This window comes from Dreissena polymorpha, chromosome 7, assembly GCF_020536995.1.
Source record: "Dreissena polymorpha isolate Duluth1 chromosome 7, UMN_Dpol_1.0, whole genome shotgun sequence".
Lineage (NCBI taxonomy): Eukaryota > Metazoa > Mollusca > Bivalvia > Myida > Dreissenidae > Dreissena > Dreissena polymorpha.
The window spans coordinates 54,932,857-54,955,251 of NC_068361.1; the positions used below are offsets into that span (position 1 = coordinate 54,932,857).

The 22,395-nt window shown below is 35.6% G+C and overlaps 3 protein-coding genes across 3 annotated transcripts in view; 1 reads left to right on the forward strand and 2 right to left on the reverse strand.

Moving 5' to 3' along the window:
• LOC127838321 (zinc finger and BTB domain-containing protein 41-like) overlaps positions 1 to 22,395 on the forward strand; it is a 138,960-nt gene that overhangs the window by 39,244 nt on the left and 77,321 nt on the right. The window lies entirely within an intron of this gene.
• On the reverse strand, positions 1,963 to 10,814 carry LOC127838331 (17-beta-hydroxysteroid dehydrogenase 14-like). Its single transcript, XM_052366031.1, has 9 exons — positions 10,570 to 10,814; positions 6,595 to 6,633; positions 6,003 to 6,079; positions 5,514 to 5,580; positions 4,955 to 5,043; positions 4,713 to 4,817; positions 4,220 to 4,287; positions 3,803 to 3,893; positions 1,963 to 3,488 (listed from the first exon to the last, which is right to left on the reverse strand). Exons 1-9 carry the CDS (start codon positions 10,661 to 10,663, stop codon positions 3,351 to 3,353), a joined length of 768 nt encoding a protein of 255 aa, XP_052221991.1. The 5' UTR covers positions 10,664 to 10,814; the 3' UTR covers positions 1,963 to 3,350.
• Positions 12,312 to 15,689, reverse strand: LOC127838339 (uncharacterized). Its single transcript, XM_052366045.1, has 5 exons — positions 15,617 to 15,689; positions 15,355 to 15,486; positions 14,911 to 15,079; positions 14,465 to 14,572; positions 12,312 to 12,405 (listed from the first exon to the last, which is right to left on the reverse strand). Exons 2-5 carry the CDS (start codon positions 15,396 to 15,398, stop codon positions 12,349 to 12,351), a joined length of 378 nt encoding a protein of 125 aa, XP_052222005.1. The 5' UTR covers positions 15,399 to 15,486; positions 15,617 to 15,689; the 3' UTR covers positions 12,312 to 12,348.

Sequence of the window (22,395 nt, forward strand, 5' to 3'; positions counted from 1 at the left end):
ACATATACAGTAGTTCAGAAGAAATGCACTTAATTGATTTACCTTAATAACAATGGGAATTCAGTTGAAGGCACTGATTTTACATTCAACGAGTCCCGTTGACGCATTACTCTATATATGGTCCGTGCTCTGTAAAAAGGGGGTTTAATCCATGTGCGTAAAGTAGCGTCCACTATTAGCCTGTGTAGTCCGCACAGGCTAATCAGGGACGACACTGTGTGCCTTAAATAGACTTTTGTTAAGGAGGCACTTGCTTTAAACGAACAATATCATAAAATCGGAAAATATCGTCCCTAATTAGCCTGTGCGGACTGCGTAGGCTAATCTGGGACGACACTTTAAGCACATGCATTTAACCCACTTTTGACAGAGCACGGCTCATATATGCTGAACTATATCGTATGACAATTTACATGTATATTGATAGCATTCTTTTAAAATTGTAAAAATACACCATGGTATAAAAAACGGCAATACTTTTACCATACGCACAAATGATTTATACATGCAGTAAAGTGTAAAGTAAAGTGGTGTCGATACTTAGTTACATGTGCACAACTTTAATGTTACTCCACCAATAGCTTCATCACTTCGTGTTTATATATAAGAAACAGTACCAATTTAATTTTGTAATAACAATATTAAATGAGTCATATAACCTTCATCAATATTAATAATGAATAATGGCTTTTAGAAGAAAGAATTTGTGGTTACAACGAATGAAGGGAAAACCAGAAACAAATATCAACAAATAAAGGATAAGTATTTTCCCTCATGAATCATTACGTCATTTTTTTAGGTTGAGAAATAAAATAATATATTGATAAAGACATCAATAATAAAATTAAATCACAAAATTAATGCTAAAAAACACTCGGATTACTAGATCAGTTTCGAGCCATCAATAACCAGACTAATATCTTAAATACAGACAAGATAAGTGTAAGTAAACTTTTTTGTTATACTGACAGATGCTTCAAATATTCATTTGATTAATCTCCTAGTACCGACAATACGAATTCATGACGTTTTTTTCAGATCAGATGTGAAATATATCCTGTATAAAAATACCGTTTACTTTAGACAAAACAGCATGGTATCAATAAAGCAAACCTCAGATATGTTGACAGTATTATAAAATATGCAGGAACGAACTCCCCGAAATACAATTTTCTCGGCACCATGCACCTTTAGTTATTTAGAAGAGTCCCATACATATTATTCGAGTATGTGTATCAAGTTGAAGTGAAATTTACAATGGGATATGAATAATTAACAAAATAATCATTGCCCAGATAAAGTGTCATAAGTTCAATCCTATAAAAGTGAAATATCAACCTTATTTAGATAGATTCTCATAAATATGAATTTTGCAGACGATAATGCAATGTATCAAACCTTTAAGTGCAATAATTATTGGGCAGATTTAGAAGCCAGATATAACAGAACATTTTAACAAAAATGTCTCAGCAGTATGTCCATAATCATTAGTGAATTCCAGAGCTGATTGCAAACCCGTTATTTGGTTTTAAAGACTTCCGTGGACATCCAGACTCCACAATGCAGTTTTTGCACGCGTTTTCCTCGATCTACGAGCGTTATTCATTCGATCCTTCCTTCCGTCCGATTTGTCGAGCGCACCAATTCATATTGGTATATGGTGAATATTCATATAAATGTACGGTCTTTAGTACCAACATCTTGAAACTGCGTTGGCAAGTATGTTTGAGGTTCTGCAATTTTGACACGCGAAAGGACATTGTCCAGAGACGCAACCATAGTAGTAGATTTTATTTCATTGCGTCAGATTTTGTATTTGAACTTTGAACACTTAATGAATATTATTACAAACACACCTTTGACGAAGAATCCGCAAGCGAATTCTGTTAAAACAAATAATATTATATTTTTTTAACAAATTTAAGATTTACTTTTCGTGATGTGAGTTTTCGCACAATAAATAAAAAATGTTGATGGCGGAAGTGATAATTTTCTAAAAATAGCGACTACAACGACCGCAGTCGACTGACCACACAGTCATGCGACCACAGTCGCGGCAAATTTCTCCGTGAACGCGACAATTTGTCAGTTGGCGGCCGACAACCGTCGGTCGACCGCACAGTCGCGTGACTACAGTCGTGTTTTGTAGTTTTTTATTAAACCGGACCCTGAAGCGATAAGTTGGTAAACACGTGCGCAATTCCCGGGGCGTGTCATTTTGGAACAGTAATTTAGCAATTCAACCAATCAACAATAAGCACGTGCAGAAACGGACACTAACGACCAATCAAAGTTATAATTGAGTTCTATGCAAATTAACCTTTAAACAAAATGAAGATGTTTTGTCAGAATAAAAAAGGTCTGCGGTTAGATTTGATTGAAGGGCATTGTTGCTTGCTTTCGCGGGCTGGGCCCGTTGCGGGCTTCGCGTGTTTTCTTGTATTTGACAAACATTATGAAAACGTTGTGTTGTGTTAATAATCAGAAATAAAACGTAAAGTAAACAGAATTGGATTCTATTTACGTTTATTGTGTCACGACGAAATATGCGACAACGTTTTTATAATCCAAATATATTGATAGGAAGTAAAAGTGTTTTCTTAAAGTCATGTTTCGTAGCTGGAATTCATTGTATATGTGATGTATAAAAAATGGAACCCTTATCTCTCTTTATGCATTATGAATTGAATAAAATGTACAATTTGATCATAAATTTCATTCAATACACAGGGGTGACAAGAGAAATACTTACATTTGGAATAAAAAACATGTATATCTTGCCCTACAGAACAAATTATCAAACCCTTTTTGCCCCCATTTTTACAGTACTGAAAAAAGAATCTGATGCAAAAAGACTATACACAATTCTAAATAACAGTAATGAACATCCATCAGTTAAAGCAAAATGGTGTACACAACTTTATATATACATGTATATATATATGTATATTAATTAAAATTGTTCAACTTAATTCTAAATTTGTGATTGTGAAGCGCAATGAAATATGGTTATAATGCTTGCGCTATATACATGTAAATGCTATGTACATGTATTTGTACCTGTATTCATGGAAGCAATTTGTTTTACGTGTCAACACTACAACTAAGTACTATGATATATGTTATTCTATGTTGACAATTCTCCAAACATGTAATTATAACCGCGACAACAAAGACTAATATGTCGTGTAAACCAATAAAAAATGGACAAAATATCACAACAGTGATTTCTTCACAGAACAATTAAGCAAGCAATTTAAAAAAAAACATAAAAAAACAATATATACGCAGTACAGATTGTGTATAATTTTGAGAAAGATATTTTTTATTGCAAACAAACTTATGATAACTCAATTTATTTTAGTTCCGAATCCGAGTTCCGCCCCTCCCGTGCACAAGAGATCCACGCCCGTGCAAAACGTGGCGTCAGTGGCGAGAAAGAGGCAGGCTAGACCGATCTCTCGAGGAGAACCCAAGCGATGCATTTGCTGAAATACACGAATACAAGTATTCAGATAACGGTCGTATTAACTGGAAAGTAAACAATACATAGACTTTAGTGTAACACAAAAAACAAGTAATCAATAATGTATAATTGTTATGTGTCCATTATCATCCTCAAAAGCCAAAACCAACGTTACAGTTACGTCGTTTTTATGTACCGCCACTTGGTTTGTGCTAGTATTAGCATAGGTCAAAGACACAAACAAGAAACCATTTTGTTAATGAGCCAAAGTGACGCGACGATTCGAAAACAAAACTTAATTACTAGACTGTATAGTATCCGTGACTGAATACTTACACTGATTGATTCCCATCGGTGAAGAAACTCCGGTGGTTGTTGTTGGATGACGGCCTGAAACATTGGCGTGTCTATCACTCCTGGGGAAATGCTGTCAACATCAAGATTAACAACTAAGTCGTTATTTCATGCGAATGTCTAACATATTTAGATTCGGAATTAAACATTTTTCTGGATAATCTGTGTATTAATGTTCTTAGAGACATATTGCCCGCTTATAAATAATGGACCAAGAGCATTTGAATTCATAATTCAACACAATAATGCTGCTGCATACCTAAAACATATACTTGTTTGACAATCGCTTTATCTAATGGTATTTTCAATTATTGTGCCACAATATTTTCTGTAAATATAACAACATGAGTTTCTTTAAAAAGGAAGAGAATTAATTCAAGGTAAGCAATCCGGTTTCACCTATTGACACGAACTCCATTTTTTACTTCATCTATGGCGAAACTCTTCGTAAGGGCGGTTACTCCTCCCTATCGTAAACAATAACATATTAATCTGTCCACCATTGGTAAGTCAGTTAGTTTTCTATATAATGCACACTTATGCACTTGTCCGTTAAATTCAACGGAAAAATAATTTCCTGCATAACATTGTAATGGGAAATGTTTTTAATGCGTCAATTGTGAAACACTCAAAGGCATATTTTTTTTACTTGAGAAACAATTAAGAGGTAGTTTACTTTACGGTTTAGAATTGAAATTTAATTGCAATGTCATGTTAGAACAATCCGTTTTAATTCATGTCCGCAGAAACTCACGACAAAGTATCACTAATTAACCAGCTACATGAATTTAAGGGCAATTACCACGTCTTCTTTATCCATGTACCCTATTTAATGTTGCAGGAAACTTCTGCAATGTACTTACACAGCTTTTATGTATGAAAGGCATAATACCTTTGATGCATTGTAGAATCCAGTGGATTGGTTTGCCATAATCCCGTTAATACTGGATATGTTGACGACACTTCCTTTGGTCTTGCGAAGATGTGGAATGGCGCACTGAAAACCAAGCGAAAGCTGGTCGAGGTCATTATCAAAGTTTGTCATTATACCAAATGACTACAAAACCATCAAACACATTGTTTTTATATTTTGGCCAAATAGTTATAAAAGATAAACTTACTAGTTATAGTTACCTTAATTGTTCCGAAGTACGCAACCAAATTGATATCAAGCAGTCTTCGGAAATCTTCCATCGTGCTACTCTCGAGGGACGTTCTTACAGCTGTAAAGACAAAACAGTGACGCATATTACAGCCGTTGATAGGGCTTCACATTGCTTTACTTCACTGTTTAGAAATATCCGTAAAAAAACTACCGTATATGCAGTTTACTATCAATGTAGATTACATCAAACAGACTCTTAGTTAAGTTTGGCTATATAATGTGTACATTATAAACTTGTATAGTCATTAGTTCCTTCATGAAAAGTATACCTGTTGTGAAATGTAAAATAAATGATTATATAATTCGTTTAGTGCAGTGAAGACATGATAATATATAAAATGTAAATAATGATATTTGCACCGCGAAACCTGTATTTTAACATTTTATCGAATTATTTTAATACGATTGGTTTTATATCATTGTATTTTATAACGCTATGGTAAACATTATAGGCACTATGTTTTATAAAATGGAATCTTTAAAGATCTGTTTGTGTACAAATGAAAGTAAAACACGACTCATACTCACATATACCAGCATTGTTTACAAGGCAATCAATTTGGCCAAACTTGTCTACCACGGTATTGACTGCTGTCTGTGTATAAAAAACGGATTGACTTGCTGAATATTATGCCATGTGATTCGTGGCACTTAGAATAGTTAGATGTATAATGTATGTGTGTATAAATGCAGGTGACTTGTGGGATATACAGTGGAACTTAATGTGTCAACAAAACAGAAGAACAAGACTGATTGTGCATTAACCAACCATACCTATGTAAAATATATGTTGGTAGGTGGAGATATGTCATCATTTATTATTTAGCTGATGGATATGCCTTATGTGCAGTGATGGCTACGGATTGCAATTGCATGTATCAGTTAAATGTCAAATTGATTATCTAAACCACTCGGTGGTATACATATTGAATTCAAGGTTTTCAATGGCAATGCACAAGGGCCGACAGTAAAGACATCTCCAAATAACCTGATTCAATTCCCCAGGTATGTCCCTACCCGAATGCTCTCCTCGATGGTCACGTTACAATTTACGTAGAGAATTTCACCGGAGTTTAATGTCCCTCCAAGTTTGTCTGAAAAGGGATAAATAATGTGTTCACAATTTATACAACAAATTGTTTGCAAACATAGTTACATGTTTTGATTTGTGTATCCTACTGTTATATACGTTCAAGTGTTGCTCTACACAAGTATAAGCCAAACGTTTAACTATTCGCCTCATAGTTCAATGTTAATGTGCTTATGGTATATTAATTTAAGTTCTTAATATAGATGTGCATAACAAAGTGACAACGCCTTGAAATAGCTAAGTTTTGATCGTAATCCTATAATTGTTCAACTAACAATTGTTTTTTAACGCTAAAAGTATGTTGAAATGACGTTTATTTGATAGCAGTATTATTTATATGACGCAAGAAATCATGTTTTAAATCTTGTGAATATTTCATAATTTATCACATTTGTACAATCAATTTGTGTGTTTCATTTACGAAATTACGGGAAAGTTTAATTTGTTCAACTTGTCGTCGAAACACTGTCATTATAAACCATATACTTTGTGATAAATACTTATACGACTTATTCTTACCGTCTATATCAAATATGGCTACCTTCCCGCCATTTTCAACTGAAATAACAATATGTGCAAAAATAATGATAATACACTGTGGATATAAATTATAAAGAAATACATGTTTCAATTATTTACACGCGTTTACCAGTACATAATCTATGTATGATTGATTGTATACTCTTCTTAATTGCCTTGAAATTGATTGTATGAAATCTCCGGTGAGTTCGGTGGGCAATCAGTTAGCTTCGTCAAAAGCGAAGGAAGTTCGGTAACGTCGATAGTTTCCGGATCGTGTCTTTTCGTCGGCTAGGTGGCGCTCTGTTCGCCAGTATATAAAGGCTTGCAAATAGGCAAGTTGGTAACTTCTCCTGCGAATGCGAGCAGGCGACATCTGAAGAAATTGTGCAGTACTCTAAAGAACATTTCTCTGGAGCATTTGGGTAATTACGTTGACTTCAAACGGTGCTGCTCGGGCTGCAGAGTTCCTGGTGCAAGTTTACAGGGTCTTCAGAGGGTTGGAATCTACGGAAGTCGTACTAGGTGGTGGACGTTTCACCTAGGGCCTTTGGGTGACGAATAGCTAGAGGTTCATTGAAGCCAAAAGCTTTATTGAAGGCAACGGTCCCCTGTCTGTCGCACTGTAAATATTCGTGGCGACTTGATTACTTTGTATTCCCCCGGATCGAATGATCGGGGGTATATTGTTTTTGGCCTGTCTGTCTGTCTGTCTATCAGGCTGTCATTGTATGTGTCGGTCTGTCTGTCATTGTATGTGTAACAAAACTTTAACCTTGGCCATAACTTTTGCAATATTGATGATAGCAACTTGATATTTGGCATGCACGTGTATCTCATGGAGCTGCACATTTTGAGTTGTTAAAGGTCAAAGTCATCTTTCAAGGTCAAAATATATTAAAAAAACATTCAAAGCGGCGCATTAGAGGGCATTGTGTTTCTGACAAACACATCACATGTTAATTTTCCAATCAAAAGGCAGGCAGCCTGAGGAAAATCATTTAAGTATCTTGTTATTTTGTAATTGGCCTTCCGAGGGCTTCGGAAGGCACAACGGGCATTGTGAGGCCGCGCACATAGCGCTCGGTGGCGGCCTCAGGAAGTTGGCCGGCCTCGCGCTTCATAAATTGAAGGCAGCGGTGGGATAGGTTACAGAATCCTATCGACAGTTCGAACCTGTCAATCCCAGGCCTCAAAATGGCTCAAGGTGGTGATGCAATTCTTTTCGAAGATTTAGAAGTGTTAAGGCGAGAAAATAAAGCAAAGTATGACATGCTGGCTTTGGAGAGGGAAGTGGAGCTATTAAAGCATGACATGGAGAGACGGTGTTTTACCTGCGGCTCAAAGTTTCTCGTGAGGTGGCAGTGTCCTGATAATCGACGTGGGCTTCGCGACATAGAAAGAACGACTTCAGGAAAGCCGAGTGTCTTTGACGCAAATGTCAATTTGCGGGAAAGGTCTTCATTGAAGCCTTTAAAGGTTGCTGGTGCCACAGTATTTGATCGTCATGTTTCTCCATCGGCCCATGCAGAATGTTGCTGTTCCTCGTCAAAACAGATTAAGAAAATGGCGATAGTTTTAGAAAGACTTGAGCGAAGATTGGATGAGCTTATGAGGAAGTCTGGGTGTTCAAGCCCTGTATGGGCATATACGAGGCGAAAGGGAACAGGTTTGACGATGCTATTTGTGTGGTTCACATAAGCACCTGAAAAGACAATTCCCAAATTACCGACGAAGGAAACAGGGTCAAAAGATGTCGACAACAATAAAGCCAGTAGAGCTTCAAAAAATGATCTCGGAGGCAATCGTGTTCTTACTTAAAGCCATATGTTGACAATCTGGGTGCATCAGCACGAGAGAAACTGATCCGAGGAGAAAATCAGGTTAAAAGAACCGTGCCAACGGCGGTTTAAATAAGCATGCGCTGAGGAAACTGAAGGAACCTCTGCGGTCTCAGCCGACAAATGAAATTGCCGATGCTGGTATGGCTCCAGTGAAGTATGAAGCCGGTATAAAGAAAAAGACAGCGGGTTTGCTGGGAGATTCGACTAGGAATCAAAGTACTGTGGATGTGCAATACTAAGAAGTCAGAACGATCTCAAGCAGACGTACACTGTGGAAACTCTAGTGTCGTGTCCGAGGAAGTCAGTTCGAATAAAAGGACAAAACAGGCCTCATGAACGTACTGACAGATGATGATATAACGCTGGCTTCGTCTGGTTTGCCGACCAAGCCAGAAGGTAGAGCCTCCGGGAGAAAGGAGCTCATAGTTCAGGTACAGTCTGGAACTAAAGGTGATCGTCTGAAATGGAAGATTGTGATAACTAATGAAGGTTATACAGTCTATGCAAGAGAGACTGTTAGTGACTCAGTAACGGGTGAATGGTCAGCATGTCTTGTGGAGATATGAGGAGGCACGGAAAGTCTCGGTGACGTTATCATTGGGTATGATAACGGCAGTTTTGTGTTTTCAGTTTAGTACGAACAATGTTAAATTGTGCCCTAGTGTTTTGCACTGATTGTAATACATGCATTATCTCAGGTAGAGATTCGTTATTGTATTCTTATTTAGTTCTTTTTCGAAGTTTGCTTGTGTACAGTTTTATGATTTGTTGTACTGTTTGGTTGGTTTGGTTGAATTAGTTTTATAATTTGGAATCACGAGGGGACTCAGGTCAAATCGGAGGCGTGGGTAATGTGACGAAAAGGTTTTGGGTTCGAAATAGATGATTCACGTTTCTTCACGGTTACATTATAATTACCTCCCTAAGTTTTACATTTGCCAAGTAAACAATATGGAGTTGTTAATTTAAATAACACAGTAAGTTCAGTTTTCGTATTGAAAATGATTTATTAAGAATGTCTAGAGCATTTGATATTTTAGGAATGTGTGTAAATAAAATCCTGCATATATATTTGGCTTGTTTCTGAGGCAGTGGAGGGGGATTTGATAGTATGTAATCTCCGGTGAGTTCGGTGGGCAATCGGTTAGCTTCGTCAAAAGCGAAGGAAGTTCGCTAACGTCGGTGGTTTCCAGACGTTCGCCAGTATATAAAGGCTTGCAAATAATTAAGTTGGTCACTTCTCATGCGGATGCGAGCAGGACATCTGCAGAAATGGTGCGGTACTCTAAAGAACATTTCTCTGGAGCATTTGGGTAATTACGTTGACTTCAAACGTTGATGCCCGGGCTGCAGAGTTCCTGTTGCAAGTTTAGAGGGTCTTCAGAGGGTTGGAGTCTACGGAAGTCGTACTAGGTGGTGGACGTTTCAACTAGGGCCTTGGGGTGACGAATAGCTAGAGGTTCATTGAAGCCAAAAGCTTTATTGAAGGCAACGGTCCCCTAGTTTGTCGCACTGTAAATATTCTAGGCGACTTTATTACTTTTTTAATTTTCTTATCAAAAGGCAGGCAGCCTGAGGAAAATCATTTTATTATCTTGTTATTTCGTAATTGGCCTTCCGAGGGCTTCGGAAGGCACAACGTCATTGTGAAGCCGTGCACATAGCGCTCGGTGGCGGCCTCAGGAAGTCGGCCGGCCTAGCGCTACACATGAAACATGCAACAAATGCCCAACAGCAAATAGTTCCACACGTTTTGGTCGTACCTTACATATAAAACAACAAAGCTTAACAAATTTATTAACTAAGCGGATAATGTTTAATTATTTTCATTTAGGGGAAATCATTGTGAATCATTGTATTTTAAGCCAAACTACAGTTGTTTCCCTTTTTTGTAAATCGTTTCGTTCACAAGTGCAAGTGGAACGGATATATATAGACATCAATTAACTTAAGTGCAAATAAGTATATTAAGTTATAATTATCTATTTGTTTCTTCTTCAGTAATGATTTAATCAAATATTTATAGTATAAATCGTTTGCTCAGCTGCACATGTTCAATCAGTTGTTGTGTTAAAATAATACACGAATACGAAAAATGTTTGTTAACAAGTAAATAATAATGATAGCTTACCGAACACATCTACGATTCCTTTACCGATGCCCTTGCATCCGCCTGTAACAATTGCAACCTTGCCTTCAAAACGAGATCCTTTAGAGTCTGCCATGTTATGTTTTGCTTTCTAGATGCAAACGCTTCATATATTATTAAATTGCTGAACATACGCAGAGTGTAAACTCAGGGTATATACCCAGGTTTAACATTGGTGTTTGGTCGTAAGTAGATAACGCCCTAGTGAGCACTGTCCTAGCAGAGTTGTCGTTCCTGCCTCAACATAGGTGAATGTAATTGTAATGAACCGCAGTGTAAGAGTGTGCATAGTGAGAAGAAATTTAAGACCAGATGTTTAGTCAGCCGCATCAGACAAAATTATATTTAAAGTGAAACAGTTTTATATTATTGTGGAATTCATGTGCAAATTATTACAAGACATAACAGTGTTGCAATGTGTTTGTGATTCTTAAATGATTTAAGAATCACGAACGTGGTATTTAAAGAGAAGACATGGTACTCAATAGAACAATTAACATGTTGCATGATACATGTTTGGCAATTTGGTAAATAAAATAAATACTACATTACTTATTTTAAAAGGTTTGTATTAACGTTTTTAGAAGCTTATTTAATTATATTTTATGCTTTCCGGTGGTTTATAGAGAAATATCAGTGAAATAAAACTGTTAATTTCACTGTTTCAAACAGTGCCGGGTGACTGAAGTACAAGGTCATCACGTCCTGTAACGAAAAATAACCCTTTAACACATCCGGCTCAAGGGGGAGTGGTGAAACTTATTAAACGTTTCTTAACATATTTATATTCAACTTAAGAGAGCAATCTGAAAGTATATACGCTTAAATGTATTTTAAGTATATATTATATGTTTAAATATAAGTATATTTCCCCCACCTATACTGAAATCAAATTTATATTTAATATTTTCAGAATTTTTCAGTTGTTTACATGCACACATGCTTATAATGTTAAAATATTCCGACGACATATCCCTTTATTTGTATAATACAACGTGTATGAATGTTTTAGATGCATTCCTTAACATACACGTGTGTTGATACGACGTCGCGTGAGTGTATTCAAACACCAATTTAACATCAACGGTTCGTTCCATGAAATTCGTATATTGAACTACGAAACTGTTGTCCAACGTTATATTTCAGAACTTCGCTCGGTGTTTTACTTTTTATTAACTCGAAATACAAAATGCTTGTGGATAATTTTTACCAAATAGGAACATAAAATATATTATAAAAACAATCTAAAAACAAACAAATAATGCTACAGTTGCATGTCATATTAAATTGCCATTATGTTTCTATTAAACCAATGAGCACATTTACAGTTCACACAATATTTTTTACAAGACATTAACAAGATACACACGCCATCATATATAGCAAATGATTTTCCCGACATGTGTATTTGTTTAAACCATGAAATACCAGACAAGATCATCACAATGCCCAGTGTCTAGTAAACATACTGAGGAGTCTCAAGTAATTATACTTACATAATTACGTAGGTGACCGTTATTTTTAAAATATATTTTGTGAATTATACAAATGAAATTTTATGTTTAGAAATGAAATTTTATGGTTAGAAATGATAGTACAGACAGTTGACATTAAATAAACTTATGCTATTTACCATAAAATACATTTATAAGTCAGACACTTGTCTTTAACATTATCCGCGTCTATGCAAACTAGACAAGTATTACTGCTTATATGTACATACCCTAAGAACACTAGCCCTGGCTGTTTGATTTGTCGTCTCTACAGAGAGCTCCGTAATCCAAATGGGCAACCCTCTGCAACGGTGTCTAGTCGGGCCTGTTAACAACATCGGATAAGAACTTCAGTTAAACAGTATATCAAAGAAATGTGATTGATACATTTTAGTTTGTGTATTGAGAATCTTTCTTTACATATTCATAATGGGTTTGATATTTGGATTCCATATAATGCTAAAACAAAATGGATAGAAAAGTTCGAATACTACTGGAAAATAAACAATCAGTCAAATTAAAAAAAAAACACAACTTAATAGCACACATTACACATATAATTTATGATACAATGTGTATGATACTTTACAGCACAAATTTCATTATATTAATAATTTTTATAAACATGTGATAGTTAAAGCTTAAGAATAACATTTAACAAATACAGTGAAATATGTTAACTGGATCATATGAATTAAGTGATTTCTATCTTTATAACCGAAATAGCTATATTTAGACAGCCTTATAAATTCGGAGTTATAAGTGGTTTTAATAAAGTTAATGACCGTTAACATACTCGGTATAGTAACATAACACTGTTAAAATTCGGTGGCGTAATTCGGTGTAACCATTTCAAATAATTATAAAAGGGAATGAGCCCTTAATATTGTGTCTCTCTCTGGTATGTGGGGGTTACGATAAACACGTTCTACTATCTATCACTTCAGTTATGATTGGCGTCGCACTGAAGTGCGGCGACTCGTATGTAATACGTTTTTTTTCGCTTATGGAAGGAGAAGTTATTTTACGGATCAATGTATATATTTTTGTTGTCAGAATATCTTGCATAGTGGTGATTTTTTGTGTAAATTAGTGTAAATAAGTACTGCATTTATGCCTATTACATTTACTACAACATGTATTGCCAATATAGCAAAGCTAATTCTTTTAATTCATAACTGATCGCAGGGACTGGGCAATAATAAAAGATCACAGGGACTGGGCAAATACGCGAACCGGTGAAACTTTCTGGTTTTGTATAAAAACAAAACATAATCAAAATATATTTATTTTGTGGTTTTTCTAACAAAAGCGCAGACTTTTGCTGCTCGAGTTTTGGTTAACGCGTATTTTCTTCAATTTTACAAGACGACAGCGATTACACGGTTTATTGCTTTATTGATAACCGTTACACTACAGTCACTTATTAATATCTTAGTTAAGATGTGATTTTTGAAGCGGTTCCGTAGTGTAGTGGTTACACGCTTGCTTCACATGTGAGAGGTCCAAGGTTCGAGCCCCTAGTAGAATCAAATGATTTTATTTGTGTTCTATGTTAACTTTTTGTTTTGATGTAGACATTTTAGTTTAAATAAATATGCTGTTTTATTGTAACCATTTTTTGTTTTTATTATGCCCATGACATAAATGTGTGAGAGGGTGGGGGTTCGTAAACACATTAAAACTTTTACAGTGTTTTCATATCAATGAGTACTCAACCCCTATCGTAAATGAGCAACGTAAGAATACGTTCAGAATCATCTCCCCCTGAAGTTGAGAAAAATATGAAATTACGCTTACACGATGAAGCAGATTTTTTAAAACCTACACAGTTCTGTTCCATTTATGAAAACTGCACACGGATGCCAGTAAAAAGAAGGAAACCAATGTAAATAAAATGAACTATGAAATATTTGGGGGTTACAACACAAAATCATAGATAATGGTTATTTGGGAGTTATAACACAACATCATAGATAATGGTTATTTGGGGGTTAAAACACAAAATCATAGATAATGGTTATAACAGTATCTTTTTCTATTTTGTTTAAAATAATCGGCCAATATATTAATATTTACAGTAGAAATAAATCGTTCCATGTAACTTCATTGAGTGCCTTTTACACTGAAATTCCCGACGCCCTTTGATGCTTTGCATAAATACTTATCTTGTATGTGTATGCAACGACATACTATAACGTGTCTGGCATGGACATGACGACCATTTCGTTGCGATTATTTCGCGTTCTGATTTTATTCATTTATATATATATATATATATATATATATATATATATATATATATATATATATATATATATATATATATATATATATATATATATATAGAACATAGTATGACCATCACTATAAAACCTCGTTACCTTCATAGCTGTAATGTCGGTATCCATATTTTTAAGATGACTCTGAATCCCGATTCCATGGATTGGGACTCCGGCACTTTTGAACAGCATTGCTTGGTCCCGTAAGGACTATATTTAATGATACAAGTAGATATATGCGTGTGTTCCTTTTGGCAAAAGGTTGACAGTTGTTTAAGCATTATGCCAAATATCTTTATTATTATATGTAATGTTTAATAAAAATATTTATTCGAACTTGGTATGTTTGCGTCTGAAAGGAGTAAAGGGTACAAATTTAAACGTTCGGATGTCAGGGAACAACCACAGAAATGTTGTGAAAGATTAAATATGACTTAATGTACTATGTGTTATGCTTTTATACATATACGTATGAGAACACGTTGCCCTCTTCCATGTATGAAAACCGAACTGTACAAAGTATTTGGGGTCAGTAAGTGTGTACATACCTGTGCCATATTGTGAACCATAATACCGTAATCGGTAAGGAAGAGCTGGACATTGGGGTCCACCTTATGGACTGATGAGAACATCTTCATGGTGATGTTCGGGTCACGTGTTCTTTGTTCATAGAAATCAAAATGGAGATTGTCGTTGTTCACGTCCCAATGGCGGACACTAAGGACGACCAATCAATAATATACGATGCGAGTAGAGTTTAAGCGATATTAAGAACTGATTACTTTTTGAGAACTATGAACGACAAAAAATACGGTTAAACTTGGTACCTGATTGTGAAAATATAGCTTTCTTTTCGGTTTTGAATGCTACACTTTAAATATTTGAATCATGCATTTGGGTATAATCAAAAGTGAAATTTGTAATATGGCAGAAAGGTAGTAATATTTTATGAAAGCGTGCGTTACTTTTTACTTAATTGCTAATACACTTACTAATTTCTCGTCATGTTAACAACGTTATTTATTCTTTTGTCCATGGCAGCTTGGAGGTCATGCTAGCTCAACGTCTTCACCCATGGTGAAGATTCCTCTCCCCAGAAAACATTGTGACCTCTGACTTTAATTCTTGTAATTAAAATATAGATACGTATTTGTAAAACGACAACTACATATACATTCATTTTAATTTATTTTTAATTATTCACAATGCAAAGATTTTCGTATTGAATTATCATACCTGGCAACTGAAACTTACCCGGAGGCGTTGAGAGCATTCATCGCTGCCATTGCTCATTTGGATGGATCTCACCCTATGAAAATGCGAATCAGTAAGCAGTATAAGTTTTTTTTCTGTTTATTATCAACGGCATTTTAAGGCCATGATGAAACAATATGTCGATTAAAAAAGAATTGAGTCTGAAACATATTAGGCAGAATGAAATACAAATGAATAAGGAAGGATACTTACGGGGCAATGTAAGTTTCAATTGCCTCATTGTTTATTTTGTGGACTATTTTTTTGTACTGGGTGCGTAATAAGCGTACTAAGCGTATTAAACGAGATAAACCTAGAACTTAAAGGAATTAGAAATAACACCTATACATCTAGAAAGCGTCCGAGAACTTGTAACCTGATGAGGTTCCATTCTCTACCATTTGAGGTCGTACTCCAATACAGCCTACTCAAAATTCTCGGTTAAGGCGTGCTGGTAGTTGCTGTAGGCGGGGTCAAGGAATTTCGCGGCACCACTTGCGCTACCGGATGCAAACTCGTGCTTCGTCTGGTTTAGCTGAACGTAGAATGAGGCTGTTAGGATTTGGGGAAGGTACCATCATTGAAAGTACGATACCCGGGTTCTTAATTTTGCATGAGCGATGTATATAAAACATGTCACATATAAACGTTACCATTATGCGCGTTTCCACGTTATATTGTACATACCTCAATCTCGTAATTTGCATTCGGTTCGGCTCCTGAAAGCCTGAAACAAGTAAATATACACATGTTTTAGTTCGTCCAATTTATGTTGTATTTTTAGTATTGTTATGGTTTTTATTTTTTGTTTAACCAGATTAAACAAACTAATGTTGGTTTAGACTTATGTTATACTTTATAAACATTTAACGATACTCTATTAAACAATAGAAACAATTCTTCGATGATTTAAATCAGGTTTTTAAATTGTGGTATAAAAAACGTGCTGACCTGATGGTGATGTTGGATTTCCTGATATTCTCAATTTGCCTCTGCTCTCCAGTCTGTGATATTCGGCACGGCAACAAGACTAACGTCATCAATCACGTGATCCGCGTGGATGTCCGAAACTTGAGCTCGAATAAAACATCCGCTAGTATCTGAAACAAAGAAAGTGTTTTACAGATAATTACTATAAAAGAACGCACGGTTTGCTTCTGATCTCTTTGTGTAAAATCCATCTTATGGAAATATAACTGCAAATGTGTAGTTGTTGATATTTCATAATGTTAACGGTAAAATAACGAGAAGTTAAATCGGCTTCTGACAGTTCAAAAGAGGCACCATTTAATGTATGTACTAGGTTTATCGGAAGAGAAAATACCTGCAGGCGCATGCGCAACTCCTCACACTTTCGTCCATTAATTTAGGCGAGCATATGGTTCCTTTCCAAACATAATCGAGTTTGCTGAAGGTTCAAAATCAATACCTCAATAAACAAATTAATTACCATTATGTACAATCAATGTTGTTATTTTTTTACCGTTGAAATGCACTTTATAAGCACGATCAGGAGAGATCTTGTAGTTACCGTACACTAGACTATTTTGTCGAGATTAGATTATACCACGACACAAAACATGCAAATTATAAATACTGAGATAACCACCTAGGAACGATCATTTAGGAATGAAAACCATGCTGGGATAACCGCCAAGGAAACGATCATTTAGGAATAAATACCATGCTGGGATAACCGCCTAGGAACGATCATTTAGGAATGAAAACCATGCTCGGATGACCGCCTAGGAACGGTCATTTAAGAATGAAAACCATGCTGTGTTAACGACCTGGAAAGGGTCAATTAGGAACGGTATATTTGGAGTTAAATCCATGCTCTGGTATCCGCTTATGAACTGTGTATTTGGAGTTATAGCCATGTTGGGGTAAACGCATAGGAACGGTATATTAAGAGTTATAACCATGTTGGAGTAACCGCATAGGAATGGTATATTGGGGTTATAGCCATGTTGGGGTAACCGAATAGGAATGGTATATTGGGGTTATAGCCATGTGGGGGTAACCGCATAGGAACGGTGTATTGATTTTATAGCCATGTTGGGGTAACCGCAAAGGCACGGTATATTGGGGTTACAGTCATGTTAGTATAACCGCATAGGAACGGTTTATTCTTTAGGCCCTTGGTCGATTTTTGCAGCGAAACGCTGTAGCGTATTGAAACGTTTACATTTTTTCTCTTCTCAGAACCGGGGCTTTTTTAAATGTAACAGCTACAACGTTTTACAGCCAATACTGTGAATACTGCAACGGATGTTCGCGTTTTTTAAAATTTTACGGTTCACAACGAAAATCGGGCCTAAAATACGTTTTTACGCGTCACAGTTGTTTATGGTCAAACAGTTATCTACTTAAATACGTTATAATTTGTTTTCGAAAGTTATGTCCCATAGCGGTTTTTACCGTTTTTTTACGCTTTTATACAACTAAAAAATGAAGTGCATGAGAATACTAAGAAGAACTGTAATGTTTTTTACGAACTTTGTCAATAGCAAATAAACCTCTGTAACGTATAAAAACATATTTTTGAAAAAAATCATTACATATCAATAAACAATATTACACATGATCCGTTGTATGATTTGATCTTTTTTGTCATATAAACATTCGAAATGCAGAACTTTCTTAAGTTTATACTACAAACATGACAGAAAATCATTGTTTTCAAAATACCACTCATTTGCTTTTTTAAGATGAATTTTGAGCATTTAAATATTTAAATATTTATTGATTTTAACTCTCAAATATTAACCATAGATGGTCAAAACTTTATTTGACAAGTTTATAGTCAACAGACTGTATATTGAGCATTCGAACGTCGCAGTCTTATTTTAATGTTTGTCTTTTATTAAGTTTCAGTTCATTTACAAACATTGATAATTGTATTTTTTAAGAAAAAAAGTTTCAGGGTACCTACGCTTAAAAGGGGTCAGGTTTTGAAACAACGTTAATTTGTTTGCGTTCTATAACGTTGTCATCGTTCACTGTAAAAATCGCCTCGGTTTTGAGGAGAGAAAAAACGTGTACGTTCTAATACGTTACAGGTGTGCAAAGGATATTGGGAGTTAAATCCATGCTTTGGTAACCGCATAGGAACGGTATATTGGGGTTATAGCCATGTTGGGGTAACCGAATAGGAACGGTATATTGGGCTTATAGCCATTTTCGGGTAACCGCATAGAAACGGTATATTGGGGTTATAGCAATGTTTGGGTATCCGCATAGGAACGGAATACATGTATTGGGGTTTTAGCCAAGTTGTGGTAACCGCATAGGAACGGTATATTCGGGTTATAGCCATTTTGGGATAACCGCATAGGAACGGAATATTTCGGTTATAGCCATGTTCGGGTTACTGCGTAGGAACGGCATACATGTATTTCGGTTATAGCCATGGTTGGGTAACCAACTAGTAACGGTATATTCGGGTTATAGCCATGGTTGGGTAACCAACTAGTAACGGTATATTCGGGTTATAGCCATGGTTGGGTAACCAACTAGTAACGGTATATTCGGGTTATAGCCATGGTTGGGTAACCAACAAGTAACGGTATATTGGGATTGAAAACTGCTCGAAGCCTTGTCGAACATCACGGTTATGTCAGAAATAAACAAAAATATATCTTATGTACGAATGCAAACATAAATGAAACCTTTTAACGGATCACACAAATAATATATTTAGCCTCACACCATTCTTCAGCATATGTTTATACCGATATTAGCTTGATACTAATAATAGTATTTGGATTTAACTTGTCTTTAGACAATGTAAGTGTCATTCGTTTGATCAGCTATAATTGTAATAGTAATAAATCCCAAATATTGACAAACCCAACATATTTCTAACTGAAAACGAAAGTACAATGGCGACGGTGACTTCTCAGTTCCGGTAATATTTTTTTTACATTTTAATTAAAAAAAGAAGATGAAGTTCGGCTATGTTTTCTCATGATTGAATGAGTAATGTATCTTATAATTATAGCTCGTTCCCTCCTAAATGTGTCTCCAATTAAATCACATTTCTTAACAGGATCTACACTCATTATCACTGTATACACAGTGGAATTTAGAATGTGTATTTTAGGTCGACCGTCTGGTTTGAATAGTTTATTCCACACCAACTGGAACACTTATCCTCCCTGCTCAGTACCAGTGATATAAGCAAAAAAATGGAACGCTTCGCAACACGAACTTTTCCCGTCTATCCCACTTGCAAATGTAACAATGCCAACAATATGCGACTAATAATAGCTCATAGTACAGCTATTTGCTTTAACATTGTAAATACAAAGAGCAGTCTTCATCGATGATATTGTGCTATGACATGATAGATTTAAGAGTTAACTGACAAACCACCTCAGATTTATGGAATATGTCCGAATTTTACCTTCACTTATTTTAATATGCAGTCTTAATGTTTAATATTCCAGTCTACACAAGCGACTTAAAATAGTTGCATGGATTTTCCCAATTCAAAATGGTAACACTATAAGCACTTGTATATTAATTTAAATTGAAAATACCTTGACATGAAAAGAAAAACAGAAATGTTAATTTTTATATTGTAATAGGCATTTCTAAACCAGCAGTTTTTCCTTAAGTTACCCTCTGACAATGTTAATAACTCAATGTCGTCCATGTACCCTATTTGACCAAAACATCTCAGAACAGGTCAAACAGAAATATCTACTAGTATATCTGTGTGACCTGTTTGTAGATTGTTGGTCAAAATGAGGCGAATACATATAAATATATATATACATGTATAGGGTTGAGAAATTTAATAAAACACAAACGAATATACTTTCAAAAACGCTGGATCATGATATCTTAAGATTATGTTAATATGTGAACTTTATATCCCTAAACCGATAATAAATGACCAACATATGCTCGTACATGTAATGCTTTGTATCTGCTTCAGAATACATGTAGTGTTGAACGGCTCAGGCACTCATAGTTTTACATGTACCATATATTTGGATTCACGACCATATTTATATACCGTGAGAAACGGCTAGTGTGGCTTGTGCCATGGCGTACATGTGCCCGTTTGTAAGGTGTAGCAGTTTAACGTAGAACGTGAAGTTATAACGTCCATTAGGCGTAAGGTTGACTGACTGCGATAGGCCGTCATTAATGCTGCCGCTGAAAAAAATATAATGAACAATGCTTATAATCTTTGCCAAAACTTTGAAACGGATAAGCATTAAAAATGGCTTATTTTGTATACATGTTTCATGTTTTATTTATCTGTGTATCTTACGATACATGTATTACCTCTCTTAAATATTTTCTTACCATACTAAAAAACTGTGCACAATATATGTATAGAAACGGTGTAAAATAGATTTAATATATGGAATATTTAATGTAATGTAACTTGATAATTATGCTAGCTATACAAAACCGACCGGTTAGTGACAAGAACGCTGGCTTTGCCCGTGTGCGCGTCGTGGCTGTTTGTCAGTGTACAGTTTGCACGGCACCCCCAGCTCTGATTGAGTCAGGTCATGAACCAGCTGTGTACTTGCTCCGTCAGATTGGGTCAGGAGCGAAACAAATAGCAGGAGCACACATGGCTCGTATTTGTCTTTTATGACAAATAAAATGCATTTATATTTCTGCGTAATTAATTAAGAAACATTGAATAATTCTTTTAACATAAATATGTTTTCTTTTTTTCTGCAAACATAGTTTTGTTGGCTAATTGGTTCTGGTGAAGTGAGTTAATTGTGAATTGTTTACAAGCATCATTCAAGATGAAGGATGATTAAACACACCGGACAATTACGATATATGTATGTGTCATGCTGTCGTTCAGGCGTGCTGGCTCATCTGACACCGCGATCTTGTGGTTACCTTGTGGTTAAATTGTTTATACAATCGGCTGCAGAACGCCATTTCAGATGAGCCAGCACGCCTGAACGACAGCATGACACATACATATATCGTAACTGTCCGATCTTCATGAAACATGGACAGAAGATTCATCTCAATAATATCTTGGGGAAAAAACATGGCCTCCAGTGGGGCGGGGCATTTTTCCTTATTTGGCTATAGTAAAACCCAGTACTTAGGTGTGTTTGCGCCTCTGATTTGTCATTCTAGCAATTTGACGGGAATGAGGGGCGCAAAGACGCCATCACACCAGCACCACAAATATAAACAACCATACAACAGGTGTTTTATATATGCGCCCTTAAAATAACACGCGAGGAAGATATGGCAAAATCATCTACCATAGTATATTGTTTTGATTAACGTGAATGTGTTTAAGAGTTTAGTTCACAACTGCACATTTCAAAACTTAATAATGCTAACGTACGGAAAACGCCCTGAGACTGCACTTGCGAGTCATTTTCATACAATGTTTGATAATTTTGATAAAATGACCTTAAATATGACCTGTACATCAAGATAAGAAATCGTGATACGGAAGTATCATTTTGCTTGAAAATGGTCGATTTAAAGGAGTTCTACATTAAATAGTTTTGGTTCAGCGTGATAATAGTGCAGTGGTGAAAAGTAATTTTGACATTAATACATTTTTCTTACGACATTTACTTCATAGCGTATATTAAAATGCCTACATAATAACAAGAAGCTCAACGTTTTATTTTACCAATAAAAGACTTAATCGCGACAGCATTCACATTTCTGATTCCATGGCTCTTTTCGTATTCAGGCATGTTTAAAATTTGGCTATGATATGGTTAAGCATCGTTCGTACGAAACCCGCACAACTAAAATCATTT